This window comes from Conger conger, chromosome 18, assembly GCF_963514075.1.
Source record: "Conger conger chromosome 18, fConCon1.1, whole genome shotgun sequence".
In the NCBI taxonomy this organism is placed as follows: Eukaryota; Metazoa; Chordata; class Actinopteri; order Anguilliformes; family Congridae; genus Conger; species Conger conger.
In genome coordinates this window covers 10,708,972-10,729,504 of record NC_083777.1, presented here as the reverse complement: position 1 = coordinate 10,729,504, position 20,533 = coordinate 10,708,972, and the positions used below count along the sequence as shown (strand labels likewise).

The 20,533-nt window shown below is 50.8% G+C and overlaps 1 protein-coding gene across 1 annotated transcript in view; it reads right to left on the bottom strand.

The window, feature by feature from the left end:
- Nucleotides 1–20,533, bottom strand: part of LOC133117867 (protein FAM53B-like) — a 28,721-nt gene that overhangs the window by 6,192 nt on the left and 1,996 nt on the right. Inside the window, exons 2-4 of the mRNA XM_061227351.1 lie at nt 6,270–6,510; nt 5,079–5,133; nt 2,246–2,943 (exon numbers count right to left, since the gene is read on the bottom strand). Of these exons, the coding sequence (XP_061083335.1) occupies nt 2,246–2,943; nt 5,079–5,133; nt 6,270–6,356 (840 nt within the window). The 5' untranslated portion in view covers nt 6,357–6,510. The remainder of the gene's footprint in view (nt 1–2,245; nt 2,944–5,078; nt 5,134–6,269; nt 6,511–20,533) is intronic.

The window sequence follows — 20,533 nt, the reverse complement described above, 5'->3', positions numbered from 1 at the left end:
CTGTTCCCCACACCGTCAGACTCTCAAACCCTATCTGTTCCCCACACCGTCAGACTCTCAAACCCTATCTGTTCCCCACACCGTCAGACTCTCAAACCCTATCTGTTCCCCACACCGTCAGACTCTCAAACCTCCTTTCACTCCCTGTGACCCTGCACATGGCCAGCGGTGCATTCTGGGATTCCGCTCAACCAGTCTGTACAAATTCCTAGCCTACAGATTCCTCCCTATTGCCCCCCACATGGTGAACTTTCACCCCTGCGGCCCCCAGCAGAGTAAGGTTCATTGCCCTCGACCTGCATGAGCACACTGTGTGTGTGTGTGTGTGTCTGTCTGTGCGTGCATGTGTATGCATACTTTCAGCCACTTAACGCATGAGCGACCACAGAAACCAGTGATTATACCTGCTTGTTCAGCCTCTATTTACAGTACTGACCGCGATCAACCGTAACTGAACAAAACAATGCAGTGAAGGGGAAAAAAAACAGCCCAACCAGCCAAACATCAAATCAAAGATTAGTGCGTGTGTGTTGAAACCAATCTGACTGCAGGGCATATGCTTCCCTCAGCATTATGAAATGGCATCAATATTCTGGTTCAATCACTAGCATGAGCTGTAGGAACATACAAATGATTTACAAACAAAGAAAATGAGCGTTCATTTAACTCTAACAGAGCACTCTCAGTCTGCAGTCTGCGATGGGGTGGGGGGGTCGGAGGACTCATACATCACAGAAGCATCTGTCAGGGTGAAGGCCCTCTACCCCTGAGGCAGACCGAATGAGAGAGGGAGAGAGTGAGGGAGGGAGGGAGGGAGAGAGAGGGAGAGAGTGAGGGAGGGAGGGAGAGAGAGAGTGAGCCAGAGTGACCGAGAGAGTGTGAGAGAGAATGAGAGGAGAAAGAGAATGAGAGAGCCACAGGAAGAGGTTAAGGAACTCTAAAGCTCCATTTTAGTCACTGCAGTCAGTTCAGCCCCCGTTCCGCACGCGGTCCAGGCAGCAGAGGGGAATGTGCTGGGATAATACCCAGAGGTGGAACGCGCAGGTTAGCGGTCAGTCGCTGGACCGCAGAGCGTCGGTCATGACCCTCAGGCCTCACGCGTGACCGCGACCGTCACCGCGCTGTCCCGCTCCGCTGGAGCGACCGGTCAGAACCGCTCAGAGAGAGGGGAGAGGAGACAGGAGAGAGGAGGCTCGTACCCCCCACCCACAATGCACCGGGGTTCCCACCACGATGAAACGCCAACACCCAGATCACACCGATTGCACGCTACTAATCTACACTACAACAGCGCCAGACCTGGCCAACAACATTCCCACTGTACAATGCTACTGAAGCACTAATGCAAGTGAAGTACACCCGTCACTAGATTTACAACCCCCTTCAACACAGTGCACTATATTTATATCTGGATTTGCTGTACATGAGGTTCTGGCTGACCCCAAACCCCCCCCGACCCCACACCCCTATCTCAGTCTCTCCCCAAACACAACTACAGCAGACAGTGGTCCATCTAAGACTTCAGTGCCACCGATTACAACTGCAATGACTGACTGAAAAGAAAACGAATAGGATTAAACCATATAAAACTTCAATGCAAAAGTGAGAGTGAGACAATGTGGCTCTAAACTCCAGCATATTGGATTTCATATAAAACAATGACCATGAAGTCAAAGTGGAGAAGTTCAGCTTTCATTTGAGGGAACTGACATTCATATAGGGTGATCCATGTAGGCCATTTTTATACAAATATGCACAAGGAGCCTGTTGCTCTCAACATGAGAACCTACTCAGCAATCAGAGACATAGCCACAACATGTCACGGGTCAGTCAAAATCAACTGTCTGACACATTAGGAAGCAAGAATGCATTTAAATGCATGTTAAATGATCTCCATTTTGGTCCCTTTATGTATACCCTCCACCAAGTTGATATCCTGCTCTGTGTCCTTCTAAGGACTCAACTTAACACAAGAAAGCAGTTAGAAGAAAGTGTGAATATACCAGGACGTGAGGGTAAAACTAGGGTAAAAAAAAAAAGAAGAGTGTTCTTCTGCCATATCTGAGAAAAGACGGTACAGTCATTTCGTGTTTTTTGGTTTGTTCCCCTCACGCCCACGGGACACCTCCGGAGGTGCGATGCGAAACAGAACTTCCTGTTGAACAGACCCAGCTCCCCAAAGGTGACACCGGGTCCTGCCGGCTGAAAGAGCAGTTTGGGTAACGGAGGGACAGGTGACACTCACCTGGGTCATCTTGGCCAGGTCCAGGGAGGGCCGGGGCTCCCGGCGGTCCTCAGGCCTCCTGCGCTTCACCCCGGCCTTCTTCTCCTGCAGCACGCAGGGCTGGGAGCGGCTCCGAGCCAGGCCCCCCGGCCCCGCCCGCCGGTCCAGCTCGGGCGTGGAGTCCGGGGAGCTGTGCCCGGGGGGGCTGATGTGCTCCTGGGAGAGGGAGAGGGGCCGCGGGGGCGAGGAGGGGGCGGGCGCGGGGTTGAAGGGCTGGCGCTGGACGAGGCGGGGCAGCTCCAGGGAGAGGGGCGGGGCGCCGGAGCTGACTGGCAGGCTGAAGCTGGAGCTGCGCTGCATGGCCCCGCCCACGGCCACGCCCCTCTGCACGCTGCCCCCGCTGTGGCACCGCCTCTTCTCCACCGACACCCACACGCGCGAGCCCGCGGGTCGCCACGGCGACCGGCCGCAGCCCAACTCCTCCGGGAAGGACAGGGAGCGGCACTGGCGCTTGCTGGGCGGGGCCGCGGGGAGGGAGGGGGCGGGGCCGGCGGAGCTGTCCGTCAGGCTCAGGTCCCGGATCAGGCTGGTGAGGCTGCCGGCCGGGCCCACCTCCCGGCCCCAGACTCCGCCCCTCGGGCACACCTCGGGCAGGACGTCCCATAGGCTGTCCCGCTGGCCCCCGCACGTCCGCCCCAGGTCCCGCCACCGGCTGGCCTCTGCAGAGACACGCACCAACCGTCAGGCCTCAACACACACTATACACACACACACTACACACACTACACACACTACACACACTACACACACACAGACACAGACACACTACACACACTACACACACACACACTACACACACTATACACACACTATACACACACACACTACACACACACTACACACACACTACACACTACACACACTACACACACACAGACACACAGACACACAGACACAAAAACTCTTCTTCAGTAAACTAATTCAGTAAACTAACTAATTTCATTGATCCTGAAAGTGTAAGTTAAGAGCTTCTGCCTCTGGGTAGCATGTCTTCTACACATGGAGATGGTCTACTAGTTTGAAGAGCAGCAAGAGGGTTGAGAGTTAGCTAGCTGATTCGACAATAGACAGTCATCCAAAGAGTACACACCCATATTTGTTCATTACTAAAGCCAATGAATGAAAGAATGACATTGCGGAATAGCTTACTAAACCAACCTCATATTGAAACTAAATTTCTGTGAATTTACTCAGAGATACAGTCTTGCATTCCAGAGATATTTGGGCAGGAAGCGGTGAGTAACCCTGACAAACAGCCACGGCCCCAGCCATGATTTACCAGCACTCTCGATGGTTTTCCATTATAAACACCCAGCTCAGGTCACTGCACATCAGAGGCTGCGTCTGGAGTCATGTCTGAGAGCTGAGAGCATGGGCCAAAACCAGCCAAGTGACTCGACCGGTTCCAGCCAACCCAGACGGAGCACTTTGGTGACCGTGAATCGGCACAACCCGTCTCCTCAGCGGTCGGCCCTCGGGCCTACGTTCCACAGAATTCCGGCACTTTCCGAGGCGAGGCCCTTACGAGCGCACGCGCCCGGCCAGGAAAGAGAGCCCTCTCTGATGGGCCCGGGGGAAACGGCTTCCCAAAATCCGATACGAAATCCCAGCTATGCCCGCTGGCGTGGGCGCGACCGAAAACAATGGCACTGTGAAGAACACCTACCGCCCTGGAGCTCGTGCAGCCAGACGGTGCCAAGGACCGGGCGGCCAGCTCCACACAAAGATACAAAACCTCACTGATCGCCCGCGTGCAGGGGCGTGCCCAGCCCCGTCCAAAAATGCTGTCCGCAGGTCCTTTTTCTGCCTCAGGACGCAGATTTCTTTCGGTTTCAGACGTTCAAACAATGCCATCTTCACAGGGCGCTTTTCAAAACAATTTGTGAGGGGGCCCGAGACACAAACTGGGGAAAAAAATATCATAAAAAACGCAAAATGGAATGGAGGGGAAAAACCTGAACTTCAAAGGTGCTCAGTTAGTCTGTTACCCTGGAGACCGCACATTAGCACAACACTGATAACAGAAAAGTGTGAAAAACTGGGTTGTTTACAATGCGCTCTGCTCCTGTCTGCAGCAATGCAGGCCTCAGGAGTCACAAACATTACAAACATTACCATGAGCTGTCAATCATTAGCCTGCCAACCATTAACCAATCAAAAGACTGCCCTCTGCACCGAGTTAGGACGGGCCTGGACAGCAGCAATAGGCTGAATGCGTGCAGAACCGCACGACGGACCCTGACGTGACGGACATGCGCGGCGCTGCTGACACGACTCCCAGCGGAGGAGTCTACTGCATGGAAGGGGAACCTGTGGTTGAGCAGGCACACGCTTAAAGATAGCCTATTCTCAGGGGCCTCTCACTCTCACTCTCACACTCATTCACACACTCACACACTCGCACACTCGCACGCACACACGCACACTCACGCACACTCACTCACACATTCACACATTCACACACTCACACGCACACACGCACACACGCACACACGCACACACGCACACACTCACTCACTCACTCACTCACTCACTCACTCACTCACTCACTCACTCACTCACTCACTCACTCACACACTCTCACACACTCTCACACACGTGCGCGCACGCACACACACACACACACACACACACACACACCGCACTGCAAAGGCAGGTGCAGAGAGGGGAAGAGAGGAAGAGAGAGAAAGAGATGGAGGCAGACAGACATATAGCAGAGAGATGGAGACAGAAAGAGATAGATGGAAAGAGAGAGAGAGAGAGAGACATGGACAGAAAGAGAGAGGGCACTCACCCACAGAGCCACAGGAAAAGAGAGTCGTCCCTTTGTTCATGGTCTGGGGCTTTCGCTGTGGACAGAAAGAGCCTTAGAGACACAGCCAACCTGCCCCAGAAGTCCACCCCCATCCCCAGGCACTACGGTAAGCCCACAGTCAATGGAGAACAGGCCCTGAGCACTAATGCAGGATTCAGATAGCCCACAGTCAATGGAGAACAGGCCCTGAGCACTAATGCAGGACTCAGATAGCCCACAGTCAATGGAGAACAGGCCCTGAGCACTAATGCAGGATTCAGATAGCCCACAGTCAATGGAGAACAGGCCCTGAGCACTAATGCAGGACTCAGAAATACTGTGCAACACAGCCAACAACAGGAGCAGCCTCAAAAGCTGCTGGGTACTTCCTGTCTGCACAGGAAGTATTTGACAAGGCAGGTCAGGAATATCACAAGACCGGATATTATAGTCGCCAAAAATTCCTTGGGCACTCTTTGTGTTTGTGGATTCCTGTAATGCCTCATAATGCTTTTCTTCAGCTAGAGATAGTGTCGGGAGGTTCTAACAGGATGCAGTCCTGTCACATGATCAAAGGGTGAGCTTGGGGTGCATTGTGTCTAAGAGCAATGTGATCACAGCAAAGAGTGTTGGGGATTTAACCACCTCCATTCCACATATATTTTCAGACTACAGTGAACTAGATAGAAAGGAACACAGCCTTGCAGTAATGACTATCACATTAGATTCATCGATACATTATGAATTTTAAAAAGAATTTAAAAAAAACTTGAATACAATTTTAAAAAATCAAACTCAAAGTGAAACAAATAGCTAGATGTGCATGTTATTTGCTTAGTGGCCCCTCAAATGTCCTGACTTTTGAAAATAGCTATTCTTTCATAAGCATTCATAACTCACATTAAATCGGTAAGTCTCCTAGTTGCAAAAGTCACTTGACACTGTTCTTAGTTTGAGTGCAGCCAAGTCTGACCTCCGTTATGGTTGTACTCACAAGGTCAGGGGCGAAAGAGGCCCCCTTCTCACTGGAGCATCCGCTAACCTCCGAGAAACACAAGCTGCTGACTGTTTAGTCCTCTCCATAAAACTGCAGCAGCAGCACCGATAGCAATAGCATCTGACAGAATGACAAACGGGGAACCCGGATATTTAGCTACCTGTCCCTGTACATAGGCGGGCGGGAAACCTTACCAGCTCTGACTCCTTCGACGTTACATCACCGACGGCCACCTTCTTTTCCAGTGTTTTGCTGCAAATGATCACCATGGTAACGCACATCTTGGACCCGGTCCGTGGGGGCGCGTGCGGGGCGAGGGGCGGGGCATGGTTACTGGCGGCGGGGGGGCGGAGGTGTGGGCGGAGCGAGGGGCCGGGTTCCCATCAGCAGAATGCCCGCGGGGTCCTCCCGGAATGCTGCTCAGACGGCCAGTCCCTGCGCAAACACAAAGAGGAGCGGTCAGTCGGCCACAGGCCCTTTGTGTTCCCCGCCCCGCCAGCCCTCGGCCAAAAACCGCCGCCGCCTGGCGCGTGGCCTCCGGGGCGCCCGCTGACCTTTTCCCGAGAGCCGGCCGACGGTCGGTCGAGCGGGGGGGGCGTTACCGTGGTGCCGGCCGCCTGGCCGACGCCCGCCCTGCCCGGCGTCTCCACGCGAGAGACTCGAGAGGCTACCGCTGCGCTTCACGCTCAGCGCTTCTTAAAAACACGCGCGGCCGTTTAACGCCGTTCCTGAACAAACTTCACTCTGCACCTGCGCTCAACAGAACAACAACAACGCAGAAGAAGCCCGGTCATGCATTCCGCACCGCAGGAGAGACCCGAGCTGAACTGTTACAGTTAAACCAACCTGATATTTTTTCCACACGCGTAAGGACCAAAACATTTCTTAAGAAAAATAGTGCCTACAAGACCGAGACGGCAGAGCAGCCCCACGAGCCGGTCTGCAACAGCCGTGACCTTATCAAAATGGCAGCTGTAAAGCACATAATTAAAGACAGCTTTTAAATCTCTAAATCTGCAGGTTTTAAACTCGCCAGCTTTGAACAACAACAGATACCTTTCCAGCCCCAGGAGGGCCTGTATAACAAATAATCTACTGCCAGTATCAAAGCACTAAGGGTGGAGAGAGAGAGAGAGAGAGAGAGAGAGAGAATAAGATGGTGACTGATAGAATATGAGTGACAGAGAAAGAGAGGGCAGAGAAAGAAAGAGACAGTGGGAGAGAGAGTAGGTGACTGATAGAATATGAGAGTGACAGAGAAAGAGAGGCAGAGAAAGAAAGAGATAGTGGGAGAGAGAGTAGGTGACTGATAGAATATGAGAGTGACAGAGAAAGAGAGGCAGAGAAAGAAAGAGACAGTGGGAGAGAGAGTAGGTGACTGATAGAATATGAGAGTGACAGAGAAAGAGAGGCAGAGAAAGAAAGAGACAGTGGGAGAGAGAGTACAAGATAGACAGAGAGGGAAAGAAATACAGAGAGGGAGAGAGACAGAGTTAACCTAGCCTTTGTGCTGGTGTCTGCGGAACAGAAGCCTGTTGTTCTGAGGATGAAACACGGTGAGAAACAGAGCAGACGTGAGGAAGGGATCACGAGGCCCTCAAGGGCCCCACCGGGGCCTGGCTGTGCCGGGAGGCTGAGAGCCCGCTGGCGCTCCGTCGACGTCAGCCAAGAGCGAGCGAACGCATACGATTCCCATTACCGCCATGCGGTCGCGTTATTCCGCCAGAATCGAACCCGGGCGTAACTCTGCTGAATGGAAGTGACACTGAGCTACGAGCAGAACAACGGGAAGACTCAGAGGCCCGGGTTGGGGGGAGGGGGGGGGGGGGTAATAGAAAACGCTCCGTGAGAACGGGGAAGCGGAGACGGACAGGCACGGAGTCGCTGGTGCCTCGATAACCCAATGACTCGGCTCAAATTACAGAGGGAATCAGGCGCACTTTGTGTCCGAGGGGGAGAATCCATTACTGACAGCGCCCCATGTCAAGCACTCATTGTTCGCCCTCGCCGTATCCCATGATCTCTCATGGAGCGCTTCAGCCTCAAAGCAGGGCCAAAACTGGGCCTTAACGCTGCTGGCAGCCGTACACTCAGCGCACTGAGCGAGGTTTACAGGGCACAATGGCTCCCTCTCATTGGCCGCTATGCCAGGGAGCTCATCGGGTTTGCGGACGAGAAGTACGCGCTGTCCAAGTACGCACAGAAGGCATCGCATCGACGGCTGACCCCATCCGAGGAGCAATTTAACCTTTTAACCCGGCTCAGACTGAAAAGAGAGAGGAGACTGCCCCTAAATCGCCACGCTGTTACGGATACGTGCGAACGGAGAGCGGCGCGGTCGTTACCGCTGCCCCGAAAGCCTTTGAAGAACTGCCACGGGTCACTTCCCAGCCTGTAGAGGGGATTTGCCTCGTTCGCTGTAATCACTCCCAGATTACAGGCCTATTCATTAACCCGAGATCACAGCGCCTTTCATCCCGCGAGTGAGACTGACTCAATGGCCCCAGTACAATCAGTTAATTAACCAATGAGTCGCCCTTATTTACCTATTTAGTGTGGCGGTAATGTATAATTTGGTTGTGAGCTGGGTTTGAACTAAAGGTTGTTGGTTTGATTTCCATGTAGGAAAGTAAAGCATTATACCCATGAGCAAGGCACATAACCTGAATTACTTCAGTATATATCCTGGTGTATAAATGGATACTATGTAAAGATGTTATCGGTTGTGCAACTTGGTCTGGTTACGATTCCACTAAAGTCATTTGTCTCTAGGATGAACTGTATTAAGTGTGGATCCAGTTGCTGTGTTTATGTGAATAATGCACTTGGTGTCCCATGCATTGTTGGGGGGTTCCGTTCATACTCATGCCAGTGCTATGAAAAAAATCATCTTGGATACAAAGTAAAACGTCTACAAGTGGTGCACAATTCCACTGATGCGTTAGTGTCACATTGGTCGAGTCCCCTGTGGTACTGGGAGTTTCTACACTGTTGTGCGTATGAACTAAAGTCCTGTCCATCGCAACGCAAATGCTCAAAAAATCATTAAAACCTCATGGTGTGTATTCAGCACACATACCTGATCTCAGTGTTTATGCTCTGTGGGAAAAGGCAACAGTTACTTCAGTCGGAACTGCAAACGCAGAACTAAGCTTGGCATAGCACACGCGAGCAAACACGCTAAAATTGTCTCAAAGAACAATCTTGCTTTAGTGGGAAAATGGGCTCTCAGAATGACCCTTTACCAGTCCTTATCCTCCATGTAGCTGAAAGTTACCCGAGGAACCCTTCATGGGGGGAGACCCAAGCCCCCGCTCCCCAAACCTTGAGTGGTCAAAAGCTCCCGTCTCCCAAACAAAATAAGATTCCTTTTCATACTCTGGTTTGTTTAGCTGCCATAATACAGGGTTACCTGGTTGCAAATGCATATCCCCAACAATGTTGTTTCAGAGGCTATTTTCTGAGGGCAGTAAGTAATGACAGCTGGCTGAAGTATGAGCTTTAACGTCGCTCTGAAACCCAAGCTTGCTGGAGAGCTATTAAACGCTACACAAATTCCCCAGTAACAACAAGGCGAACGGACAAGCAGGCCCGGAGTGTCTGCCCTGTTTGTTGAAACAGACCGTGCGTGACGCAAGGAGGGGGACGCATTAGTAGGCCCTTTATACTCGCACTGCGATTCAGCGCTGAGAGTTCCAGCGATAAATCGGTGGAAGGGAATCCGTGTTGTGACATGCTTAGCCCAAGTGGAGAGTTTGGCAGAGTCAGCACTTTCTCATGAAAGCTAAAGGGCCAGGCACAACATATAGACACGCCTCTCCCACCTCAGCTATCGCCCGGTCGAGAGGAAAAAAAAAAAAGTGCTGCATAGATAAAAATAAACGTGCTTGGTTTATGCCGCATCATCAATAGCTCGCCAATAAATCGAGTTTGTTTCCGGATCTCCGCCAGCAGTTTCCCTCCTACAACCACGACTTAGTTGCGACTTAGTTTCCCTGCCGAGAGTGGGTTTCCATCTCCATTCTCTACAGACGTTTTTTCAAAACGGATGGTTTCTTTGTCGCTTCAGAGTTGCGGTCGCCGTGTCGAGCGAGCGGAGCCCACTGCAGAGAAAACCGCACCTCTGCAGAGCAAACTCCTGGCCTACTAACATGGCAGTTGATTCCTGCCAGTAAGCAAACGTATGAGAGGCCGATGCCAGCTCATCAGTCGCTGTATCTTTGGCTTACCGCGATAACGGTGTAGCTGTCCTCGACCTCATACGGCTGATTATTGCCACGAATCAAGCGCCATTTGAAAAAACGTTGTACAGAATAGAGTTGACAGAAACAGGGGAACTCGGTCGCAGGGGAACACTAGTTCCAGCAAGATGTCTAACTTGCAAATTAGTATTTAATGATGCCTATTGAAAAGGGTATTACAACCGTTGGCCTGTTGTAGTATTGCTGCACGATAACTTATAAATGAGCGAAACGAATAACCCACAGCATGGACTAGCGCAGTATTAGCCAAATTGGTAAACTACCTACTGAGGAGCATCGGCAATTCTACAGTGACGTAGAGATCGATATGCATGCGTGTACTCGTGGTTATGGCGTCACAGTGTACATGGTTACATTATTAAGAGCATGACAAGTGTTCTAAGGGCTCAGTTCGGAGCAGCAATCTGGAGATCGCACACCGCGATCCATTCGCGGGATGTATTCCGTTATCAGATTTCAAGTAGGTGCCTAGTTAGCGTCGTTTGTATTTTGGTAACGTTATAACGTTTATATATAAAAGTAGGCCTATCAAGAATGGCATTTTCTCCCCGATCAGAGAAGTGTTGTTAGACGAAGTGAAATGTGGTGTAAATGAGGAATCCACCCTTAAGCCTGGTTTATAGCCTATATGTGTGGCGGTTAACCGCTAAATGAGTTAAATCGATACTTAAATGTGGAATATAGCCAGGCGACTGAACTGATTTAACGAATTCGCATCAGTGTCACAGTTTCGCATCAGCGTCACAGTGAGACACCTTTTGTTAGTTTCATCAAATGATCTCAAACAAAAATATCCAAATGTTTAATATGACCAGGACAAAATGTTTGTAATAGATTAAAGCAATGTGCCCTTCCCTGGTTTCCATAGCACCCTAGTCCTCCGCGGGGGCGATATCAGACAACCTACAGTGAACACTTTGGACACGTCTCCCCAGGCTATGAGGTAAAGTTCACACGTGTGTGGTAAAAAACTGAATAGCTAACACACACACAAACACACATGAATGTGGTTCATCATTGGAAACATATTGGGGGGGGGGGGGGGGGGATCTTTTAATCTTTTCCACTTATTGTACAGTGTGTTAGTGTTTATACGAGTGTGCAATTTGTGTTGTGCGAAGGCACGAAGCTCTTAAAAATCAGTTTCAGGGAAAGTCTTGTTGGCCATATTTATAACTATATATAGTTATAAATGACCATATAAAACTACAAATTTAAACCAACATACTGCTCTCTCCTTCCTTTCCCCAGCCTCCTGTCAGTGTGCGTGAAGGAGAATTTCTGACCACCTATAGGGATCAGTTCAGACCGCTGTCAGAGCCTTCAACTTCTGAGCGATACATTGAAGAGGTAGTGCGCTCGCTCACACAGCGAATACTTTGGTAGTAGCCTGCGTGCGTGCGTGCGTGTGTATCCGTAAATGAAAATAAAAATGAAACCAAGTTTTAGGTGGTTAATCAGTGACTCCAACGCATTTCTCTCTCGTTTCCACAGTTCTCTCACGCTCGGGCTCCAAGACAATCACTCGACAATTACCATTTTGGGCTCTCCCAAACGTATTCCTCAATTCACAGGGTAACAACAGACTGCACAGTGACATACCCATCACATCAGCTGGGAACGACAAATATTCGCAACTTATCAAACTGATTCCACCGTTTAAAATGCTCTTCCTGAAATGCTATTGTGACCTTCTTTCCTTCGTGATAAACATTTCATTACAGTTATTTAGCTTACACTTTTATCCAAAGTGATTTACAGTTGATTAGACAATCCCCCCTGGATCAATGTGAGGTTAAGGGCCCTGCACATGTTCCTGTGCAGATCTACACTGGCCATTCAACCACCAACCTTCTGGTTCCCAGTCACTAGGCTGTATGCAGGCTGTCCCCATACAGTACCTTGTAACTAGAACAATCTGTAGGTGACAGTGTTGAATGTATGTTTTGTATTTTACATTACATTAATGGCATTTGGCATTTATCCAGAGCGACAAAGCAGGATAAAATGTTCCCCTGGAGCAATGCAGGGTTAAGGGCCTTGCTCAAGGGCCCAAAGGCTGTGTGCATCTTATTGTGGCTACACTGGGAATCGAACCAGCGACCTTGCGGGTCCCAGTCATGTACCTTAACCACTACGCTACACGCTATTGTTTTCATTTCTGTGTTTTATCTACAGATATTATGTGGATTACAAAGAAGTTGAAGTGTGAAACATTGTTAAAGTATCAAAACACACAGTCCCCAAATAAATCCACACAATCCGAATGAAGAAAATGTGCCTTTAAACGGTTTGGACTTCCGCGAAGTTATGGCATCGCTACGACGCACTCGTTTGTTTCAGCGCGGCCCACCTGGTAACACATCCCAGCACAAACGGCACAAACGGCCGCTCAGCCAGCCAATCAGAACAGAGGTTTATGGATATGAATGAGCCAAGAAGGCAGTCACTAAAACAGCATGTATTTGGTGAAGCGCATGAGAGGCCCTGGAGAATGCACCATAGCATAGATGTACCATAGCTGTGTGCCAGTAATGCATGTCCCTTCTGTCCCTTCTCCTCACAGGGGCCAAGTGTTAGGGCCAGTGATGACTTATGGCTCAACCCCAAGAGCGCACCCAGACTGCCGTCACTCCCACCAGAAAGAGGGGTAAAGAACACCCTGCACACACACTCTCCATGGCTGTGCCGGAACCGAGTGGTCAGCTCAACAGCACCTCACCGCTGGCCACCTAGCGGTTTCTCATTTGAAGAGACAACACCAATCGGTTATTTAGTAAACTAAGCACTCTATGTACAGTATGTGTCCATTCAGAACACACGCTGAATATCCAGTACCTCTGAGCACTTGTTTGCAGAACCACGAGTACGCTTTGCTACAGTGTAAACCGAAATGTCCACTAGGGGTGGTAACGAAGCGCAGACTTTAAGGAATATAGTATTACGAAATATTATATGGAACTTCCCATTTTTCCGTATTAGGTGGACTAGCGTCATGTGGTGCTTTGTGTTCAACAACAAAACACAAGATTAATGGAGAAAAAATAATAATAATACATTTTGATTGCCTTTCCCCAAACCCACCGGACCCTCCTGCTTGATTAGTTTGGTTTCTGAACCCGGGAGAAACTGGCGTGCTACCCGCTACACTAAATCAGCGGAGCTGAAGCCCATCTCTCCAGTGAATGAACCTCTTCTCCTCTCTGTTCACGGCTAAGCTTCCATTTAGCGCCCCCAGTGGACATTTGGTATCGAAACTGCATCAAAATGTACCCATGATAACATAACCTCATAGGGGCAACATGGCTCAGGCAGTAAGAGCAGTCGTCTGGCAGTTGGAGGGTTGCCGGTTCGATCCCCCGCCCGGGCTGTGTCGAAGTGTCCCTGAGCAAGACACCTAACCCCTAAATGCTCCTGACGAGCTGGTCGGCGCCTTGCATGGCAGCCAATCGCCATTGGTGTGTGAGTGTGTGTATAAATGGGTGAATGAGAAGCATCAATTGTACAGCGCTTTGGATAAAGGCGCTATATAAATGCCAACCATTTACCATATCCCACGAGACTGATATCAACTCATCCAATACACATTATAAAACTTCACTCTACATTTCATTCAAGGATTGACATTTTCATAACTCCATGTTCAGTTCTGCTTACACTTGAACGTGACTGGCTCTCTCTTTCTCTCTTTCTCTCTTTCCCTCTCTCTCTCTCTCTCTCTCTCTCTCTGCAGAGGAAGATGTCCGTGGCCTCCCAGGTCAGGGAGAGCACAAGCCACGAGCACAGCCTGAGGAAACACGCCCCATCCAAAACCAAACCGCGCAGACCCCGGTCCCTCACGCAGCCCCGGGACCCCAGGCCGGGCACGGAGCGCCCCGAGGGCGTACGCTCGGAGAGCAGGGAGCCCGCGGCCGGGGGGGGCGCGCTGGGGCCAGCGCCGGGGCAGCGGGGGCAGCGGGAGCAGCGGGGGCGGCGGGAGCAGGACTCCGGCCTCGTGCAGCTCTGCGTGGACACACTGGACGGAGAGGCGCCGCTCACCTTCGACAGCAGAGCCGTGCAGCTCATCTGCAGCCTGCTGAACCAGTGCAGCCTGCCACTCACTACCGCCGCGGGTGTGGCCCTGCCTGCCCCGGCCCCAGCTGTGGCCCCGCCCGCCCCGTCCGTGGCCCTGCCTGCCCCGGCCCCGGCTGTGGCCCTGCCTGCCCCGGCCCCGTCTGCGGCGGCCCCCGCCCGCGCTGCTCCCCCCGGGACCTCCCCAGAGGACGGGCCCGACGCTCTCGCCCTGGAGCTCCGGCCCAAACGCTTCCTGCCGGGCCTGCGCCTCGTCCTCTCCTCCGTCTTCCCATCCTTCCGCTCCGACCCCATCCACATCCCGCCCGCCTGCAGGAGGATCCCGGGATAAGCGGGAAGCCGTGCTGGATAAGTGGGAAGTCGTGCTGGATCAGCGGGAAGTGGTGTTTAAGGGGCCGGCCTCACAGACATTCTCCCTAACCACTTTGATTTTGAAAGTTCCCTTGATTCCACAGATTCGATTTGAATAAATTACGACAATGCAGCGAAAGAAAAACACAATCACTCGAGGCGTGTTACTTTAGGGAGCCTACAGCATGCAATTGGCCACAGAAGAAAAATAAATTGAAATGGTATAGGATTCCGGACACGACTCTACAGTGGTAGACTGCTCACAATGTCAAAAGAGGATGTAGTGATATGCCTCAAAGGAATAAAACAACAACACACGTGGACTCCTAGGCTGGCAACTCAAATATATTGGAAAACAAATTGTACCTAGGAAGCCTAGCCTAGGAAGGGAGGTTGTTAGTCTAGGCGAGTGAGTTCTTATGTCTAGGCCAGTGAGTTGTTAGTCTTGGAGAGTGGGTGGTTAGTATAGGCGAGAGAGTTGTTAGTCTTGGAGAGTGAATTGTTAGTATAGTTGAGTGAGTTGTTAGTCTAGGCCAGTGAGTTGTTAAGTCTAGTCCAGTGAGTTGTTTGTCTAGGAGAGTGAGTTGTTAGTCTAGGAGAGTGAGTTGTTAGTCTAGGAGAGTGAGTTGTTAGTCTAGGAGAGTGAGTTGTTAGTCTAGGAGAGTGAGTTGTTAGTCTAGGGGAGTGAGTTGTTAGTCTAGGGGAGTGAGTTGTTAGTCTAGGAGAGTGAGTTGTTAGTCTAGGAGAGTGAGTTGTTAGTCTTGGAGAGTGAGTTGTTAGTCTTGGAGAGTGGGTTGCCAGCCCAGGAGTGCCAGTAGCACTTGCACGGTCTCTCATTCGCCACTGCCTGTCAGAGGCTGGCTCATCAGTCACTGTATCGTTGGCTTACCGCGATACACCAGTAGCCGCCCTCAGCCTCTCAAAACGTCCGATTGCTCTGCACGAATGAAGCAGCATATGCTAACGCGTATCGCTGCAATTAATCTCCTGCCTCGGTGCTAGCTTGCAGCCTTACTGCCATTTCTACTGCCATTACTGTCTCCTCATTTCCTCTGCGGTTACAGTCCTTTTTTATTAAAGCCTGCGCCCTTGGTAGCGGCGGGCCATGTGATAACAAACCCAGGGGAAATCCGCAGTGTCAGATAAGCCCAGAAGCATATAGAGCCCTCTGTTTAAAAACAGCCCCTAAACAACCACAGACGACCAACAGGAAGAGGAAGGAATGCTGTAAATTTCCTCTCCAAAGATTTTGCTCTTTTACAGAACCACTCTGCTGTAGTCCTGAGCTGTATACAGAGCTGATATCACATCACCACTGATGACTATATTGTCTCTAGCCGGGGACAGTGATACCCAAGAGTGGACTGAATATTTGATTTAATTAACATCCTTACTTTGGGTCACACAAATAAATGTCTAAATTAGTTTCTTCTCAACCACAATTGGGGAATGCAATTCTGGAGAAAACCTCTGCTGGCAAATAGTTACAAAAAATATTTTCTCATCAAAAGTATGTCGATGAAGAATGCATTTGCTCCATTTCCTGTGGTGCAGCGTATCTTGGGTTTCTGTGACGAGACACAGTGTCTGTTCTGCACAGCTCCTGCTGAGATAAAAAGACTATGCAGAAGATTGGGGGGGGGGGGGGCATTACTGTCGAACAGCACTACTCAACTCCACGTCATGCGGGCCGCAGGTATTTGCTCCAACCCCAGGGCTACACCACCTGATTTCCCTCATTATTTTACCTGCTTGGTTCAGATAAGCTAATTCGTGAAATCGGGGGGTGTAGCACACTGTAAGAGCAAATGCCTGCAGACACTGCAGGACGTGGAGTTGAGTAGCGCTGCAGAAATTAGGCAGCACTGTAGGGGAAAGTCCCCCACCCCCACCCCATCCACCAGAACGTCCTCGACCCTACCTCTCTATGACTCACACACCCTAATGATTACTACTAAGTCATTACCTGGCTTCACCGCTTACTCCTGGCATCGGTTTTAGTGAGCATTAACCAGGCTCTAATCCACACAGACACATTCAGAGTCCTGCAGCTTTCAGTCAGGCAGTTACTGTAATCCATTCCAACAGAATCTGATGAAGCGCTCCCTCTCTCCCAGTGCAAACGCCCTCGCACATCCGCCTATTTTATGTAATCCAGTTTCGCTGGTTCTCTCTGAGACGTGACATTTACAGTTCATTACAAACAGCCCCCCTCCGCAACGGAATGCCTCCGCAGCTCCCCACAGGTTCCTGTCGCGTTAGGGCTTCTTACAGATCCCTCCACGTGAACTTCCAACCCCCAACCCCCAGGGGCTTGTGGGATACCCCTCCTCGCCAAACAATCTGAGGATTGTTGCCCATTCAACTATTACTTACACCGTGCGCCGGCCAAATGCGACCAAACCGGCAGGGCTGAAACGCGACTCTCCGGTGTACGCGCCAAGCGAGACGGTCGCCCGCGAAAACAGAGCGCGAAGGCCTTCCGCCGCACAAAAGGAATTCCTGCCCGGTAACAGGCCGGCCGAGAGCGCCCGGAGCGGCCGCCTCGGGAGGAGCGGGGTCAGGCCGCGTGCGGGGAGCCGCGGGCGGTGCCGGAGGGAGAAGGTTCCGGGTCGATAAAGCGAACAGGTTTCGCGTTTGGTCAGCGTTTTCCGCACCGCGCTCCGGTGAAAAGGCGTTGGGGATGGAAACACGGGCCCGCGCTCCATACTGAACCCAGCCAGAGATGAACACCACGGCCATTCACACAGGAGATGCGTGTAGTCATCATTAACGAGCTGGGGTGGGGGGGGAGGACGGGGGTTAAACGAGCTGAAGAATGCCTCTGTCTTTCTTAACGCAAGTCATATGATGAGATAAAGAAAAACAAAACATTATGTCATTTCCTGGGTAGAGCTCGGGGTGAGGAAGAGGTCCCCAATTCATTAGTTGGGCAGCCTGTAGTGTAGTGGCTAAGGTACACGACAGGGTCCCAGAAAGGTTGGTGGTTCAAGTCCCGGTATAGCCACGATAAGATATGCACAGCTGTTGGGCCCTTAGAACAAGGCCCTTTGTTTTCTGGCTGTCCACTGCTCCTAATTAACGAGGATGGGTCAAAGGCAGAGGACAAATTATCCAATGGGCTTCAATAAAGTATTTTGTCTCCATTGTTGATGTAATGTACTGCGGCGGGGGGGGGGGGGGGGCGAGAAGGGACTGAGCAAACTCTCATCAGCCCCCACTTCTACACGCTGCGGGGTGCTTCCACCACGAAACCATCCAGGTGGCAGTTGAAGACAAGAATGTGACCAGCTCAGTGTTTTAAGATTTACAGCAAACAAAACACAGGGTACAGTTTTGTGCCTTCTTAAAGACATTTTACTTTTTTTTGTGAACCTCTCAATGGGTTAGCGCCGTGCCAGAACACAAGCAGAACTGGTCTCTTTACGCTCTTTCTGCGGGCTGAGTGACAGTAATCACAGACAAGCCTGCGGCCACAGCCCTCAGGCTCCTCACAGGCACCCTCCTGCCCTCATAAATCTTCCCAGGGAGAGAGAGAGAAACCATCAGCAGCTCTGTGAGGGCTGAGCCGTCGCCTGCATCTGGAGCCGCAGCACCGAGAAATCCACGGCACAGTAACGATGACAACGAAGCCAACGGTCAGTCACACATACCGCCGATAAACCACGCAGGTGCTCCGATTAAACTGCGCCAGGACCAAACTGAGAAGATGAAGTGTCCTCCTCAAAATGAAGAGGCTGTGCGGACTAATATTACAACAGGATTACAGATTATGTCAGAAACTTTGACCGCTCCATTTAAGACTTGGCACACTGACCCTCACTGGAACATGATATAGTCCATGTGTGATTGAAGACGCTATAAAACTTTATTAATAAAAAAAGAAAAGAAAAAAAGATTTAAAAAAAAAAAAAGGAAAAAATGTATAATTGACTGCAGCCCCCATAATGGTTATCAGTTCTTCACCCCTAAAGGGGCAGAGTTAGAGAGCGTAACCGTGACCAATAGGAGACGTTGCTGAGATTTGGCTACATCTGGGGCTGGTCAGGGTCTGCTCAGGGTCTGCTCAGGGTGTGGGCTCTGACATTTCAGACTTCCAGATGCAGCCTTTTAAACCGGCGGCGACGCGGCACAAAGGCAGCTCGCCCGCGCGGCACGGACGCGTTTCCGCACGCAACCACGCGCTGTGGGGTCAACACCGCTGCCCCCGCTTTCAGTGGGACCGACGCCGGACGGCCGTGACCGCGGGGGAAGAACGGGAGACGGAGAACATCATTAAAATGAAAATGAGCCGTGTCCTGGGAGGGTGGGGGCACAGACAGGCACGGCCGACAGGCCCCCTTCTCCGTTCTCTGCCTACTGCCGGGGGGCCCTTAGGGCCCGGAGCTCTGTCACAGGCTCACAGGCACACAGCTGCCCCGGCAGAATGGGCCCCAGCGGGGCAGTTTACCATAAACACAAAGGGCCCCGCAAGCCCCTGCATCTTAAACACACAGCAGCCAGCCAGGCCTGCCTTTCTCCTAAAAACAACAGCCTTTAATTACTCCATAAATTCAAAGGGGGGGGGACAACTAAATGGAATAAAACTTATTTGGATCCGGTGTTTCCTGAAAAGACGGGGATGTTTGATGGAGACACGGAGCTTTCACTGAAGGGGCACTAGCCAGAGAAAGGGAAATTTGCATATGAACGGCCAGCCTCGTTTTCATTATCATCGCGCATTATGATGCTGTGGGCCTTGCATGCTTATGGGAAGGTTCTCCCTCATTAAGCTGTATGGAAATGCGTGTGTGCGTGTGCGTGTGCGTGTGTGTGTGTGTGGAGGAGGGGTCACGGTAGGCCCCAGACTGAGCGCGCTCAAGTCGTTACCGCACAGTCTGTTCACATGAGGTCACTTTCACAAAGCTTTTTATGTACTTTAACCCCACACCTCCACAAAACGACACGAGGAAAGCGCCAGACAAGGGCCTCGGCTCTGGAGTTCTTTTTTTGTTGTGTCAGCGGAACAAAGACACCTGAGAGCACCCCAGGCCTCTAGGGCCACAGTTACACCCGATACAGACACTCAATATTATGGGATGCAACATGGCCTGTCAGACTCGCCCATAACTCATTCTGCGAGTTGTGTGTGCACACAACGCACACTGCCGTCCAAGAAAATACACTTAGTGAGCAACTCTGTCCAACTTTGCCAAGGCACCAAAGTCACCGCTGTAAAAGAAAAATGCAGTCCTGACATTCTTGGGCCTAAAGGCTGACAAGATTGTAAAATATTGGCATAATTCAGTCCCCTGTTGCCAATAAAAGTAATCATTTCCTGATGGACTGTGTACAGACCCTTTGTGATGAAAATATTTGGATTGTGTAGGCAACATGACAAGGGGTTATAAAAACTTGCAATGTAAATTTTAAGCTGCGATTGCATGATATTTTTATGATGTGATTGTCTGCATGATATAAATAAACTTTTTTCCCCCTCACCTCACTCATGTGATGAGAGTCATTTGTCATTAAAAATAAAACTATGTTTTAGTCATTGTCAGGAGTCAAGACCTTCGGCCATGATCCGATTATGTTCAGACTGTCGAGTACTTGACAAAAAGCATAAAGCCTATTGGAACAGCCCCCTTGGAAAACCAGTGAAAGCTTTTCACTACAGATACTGCTGAGCAAAACTGAATGAGCAGCCAACCCAGAACATGCATCAGTCTTGCTTCGGTGTCAAAACAAAAACAAAAGACACAAAAAAATCAATGTTGAAATCAAACAATGGA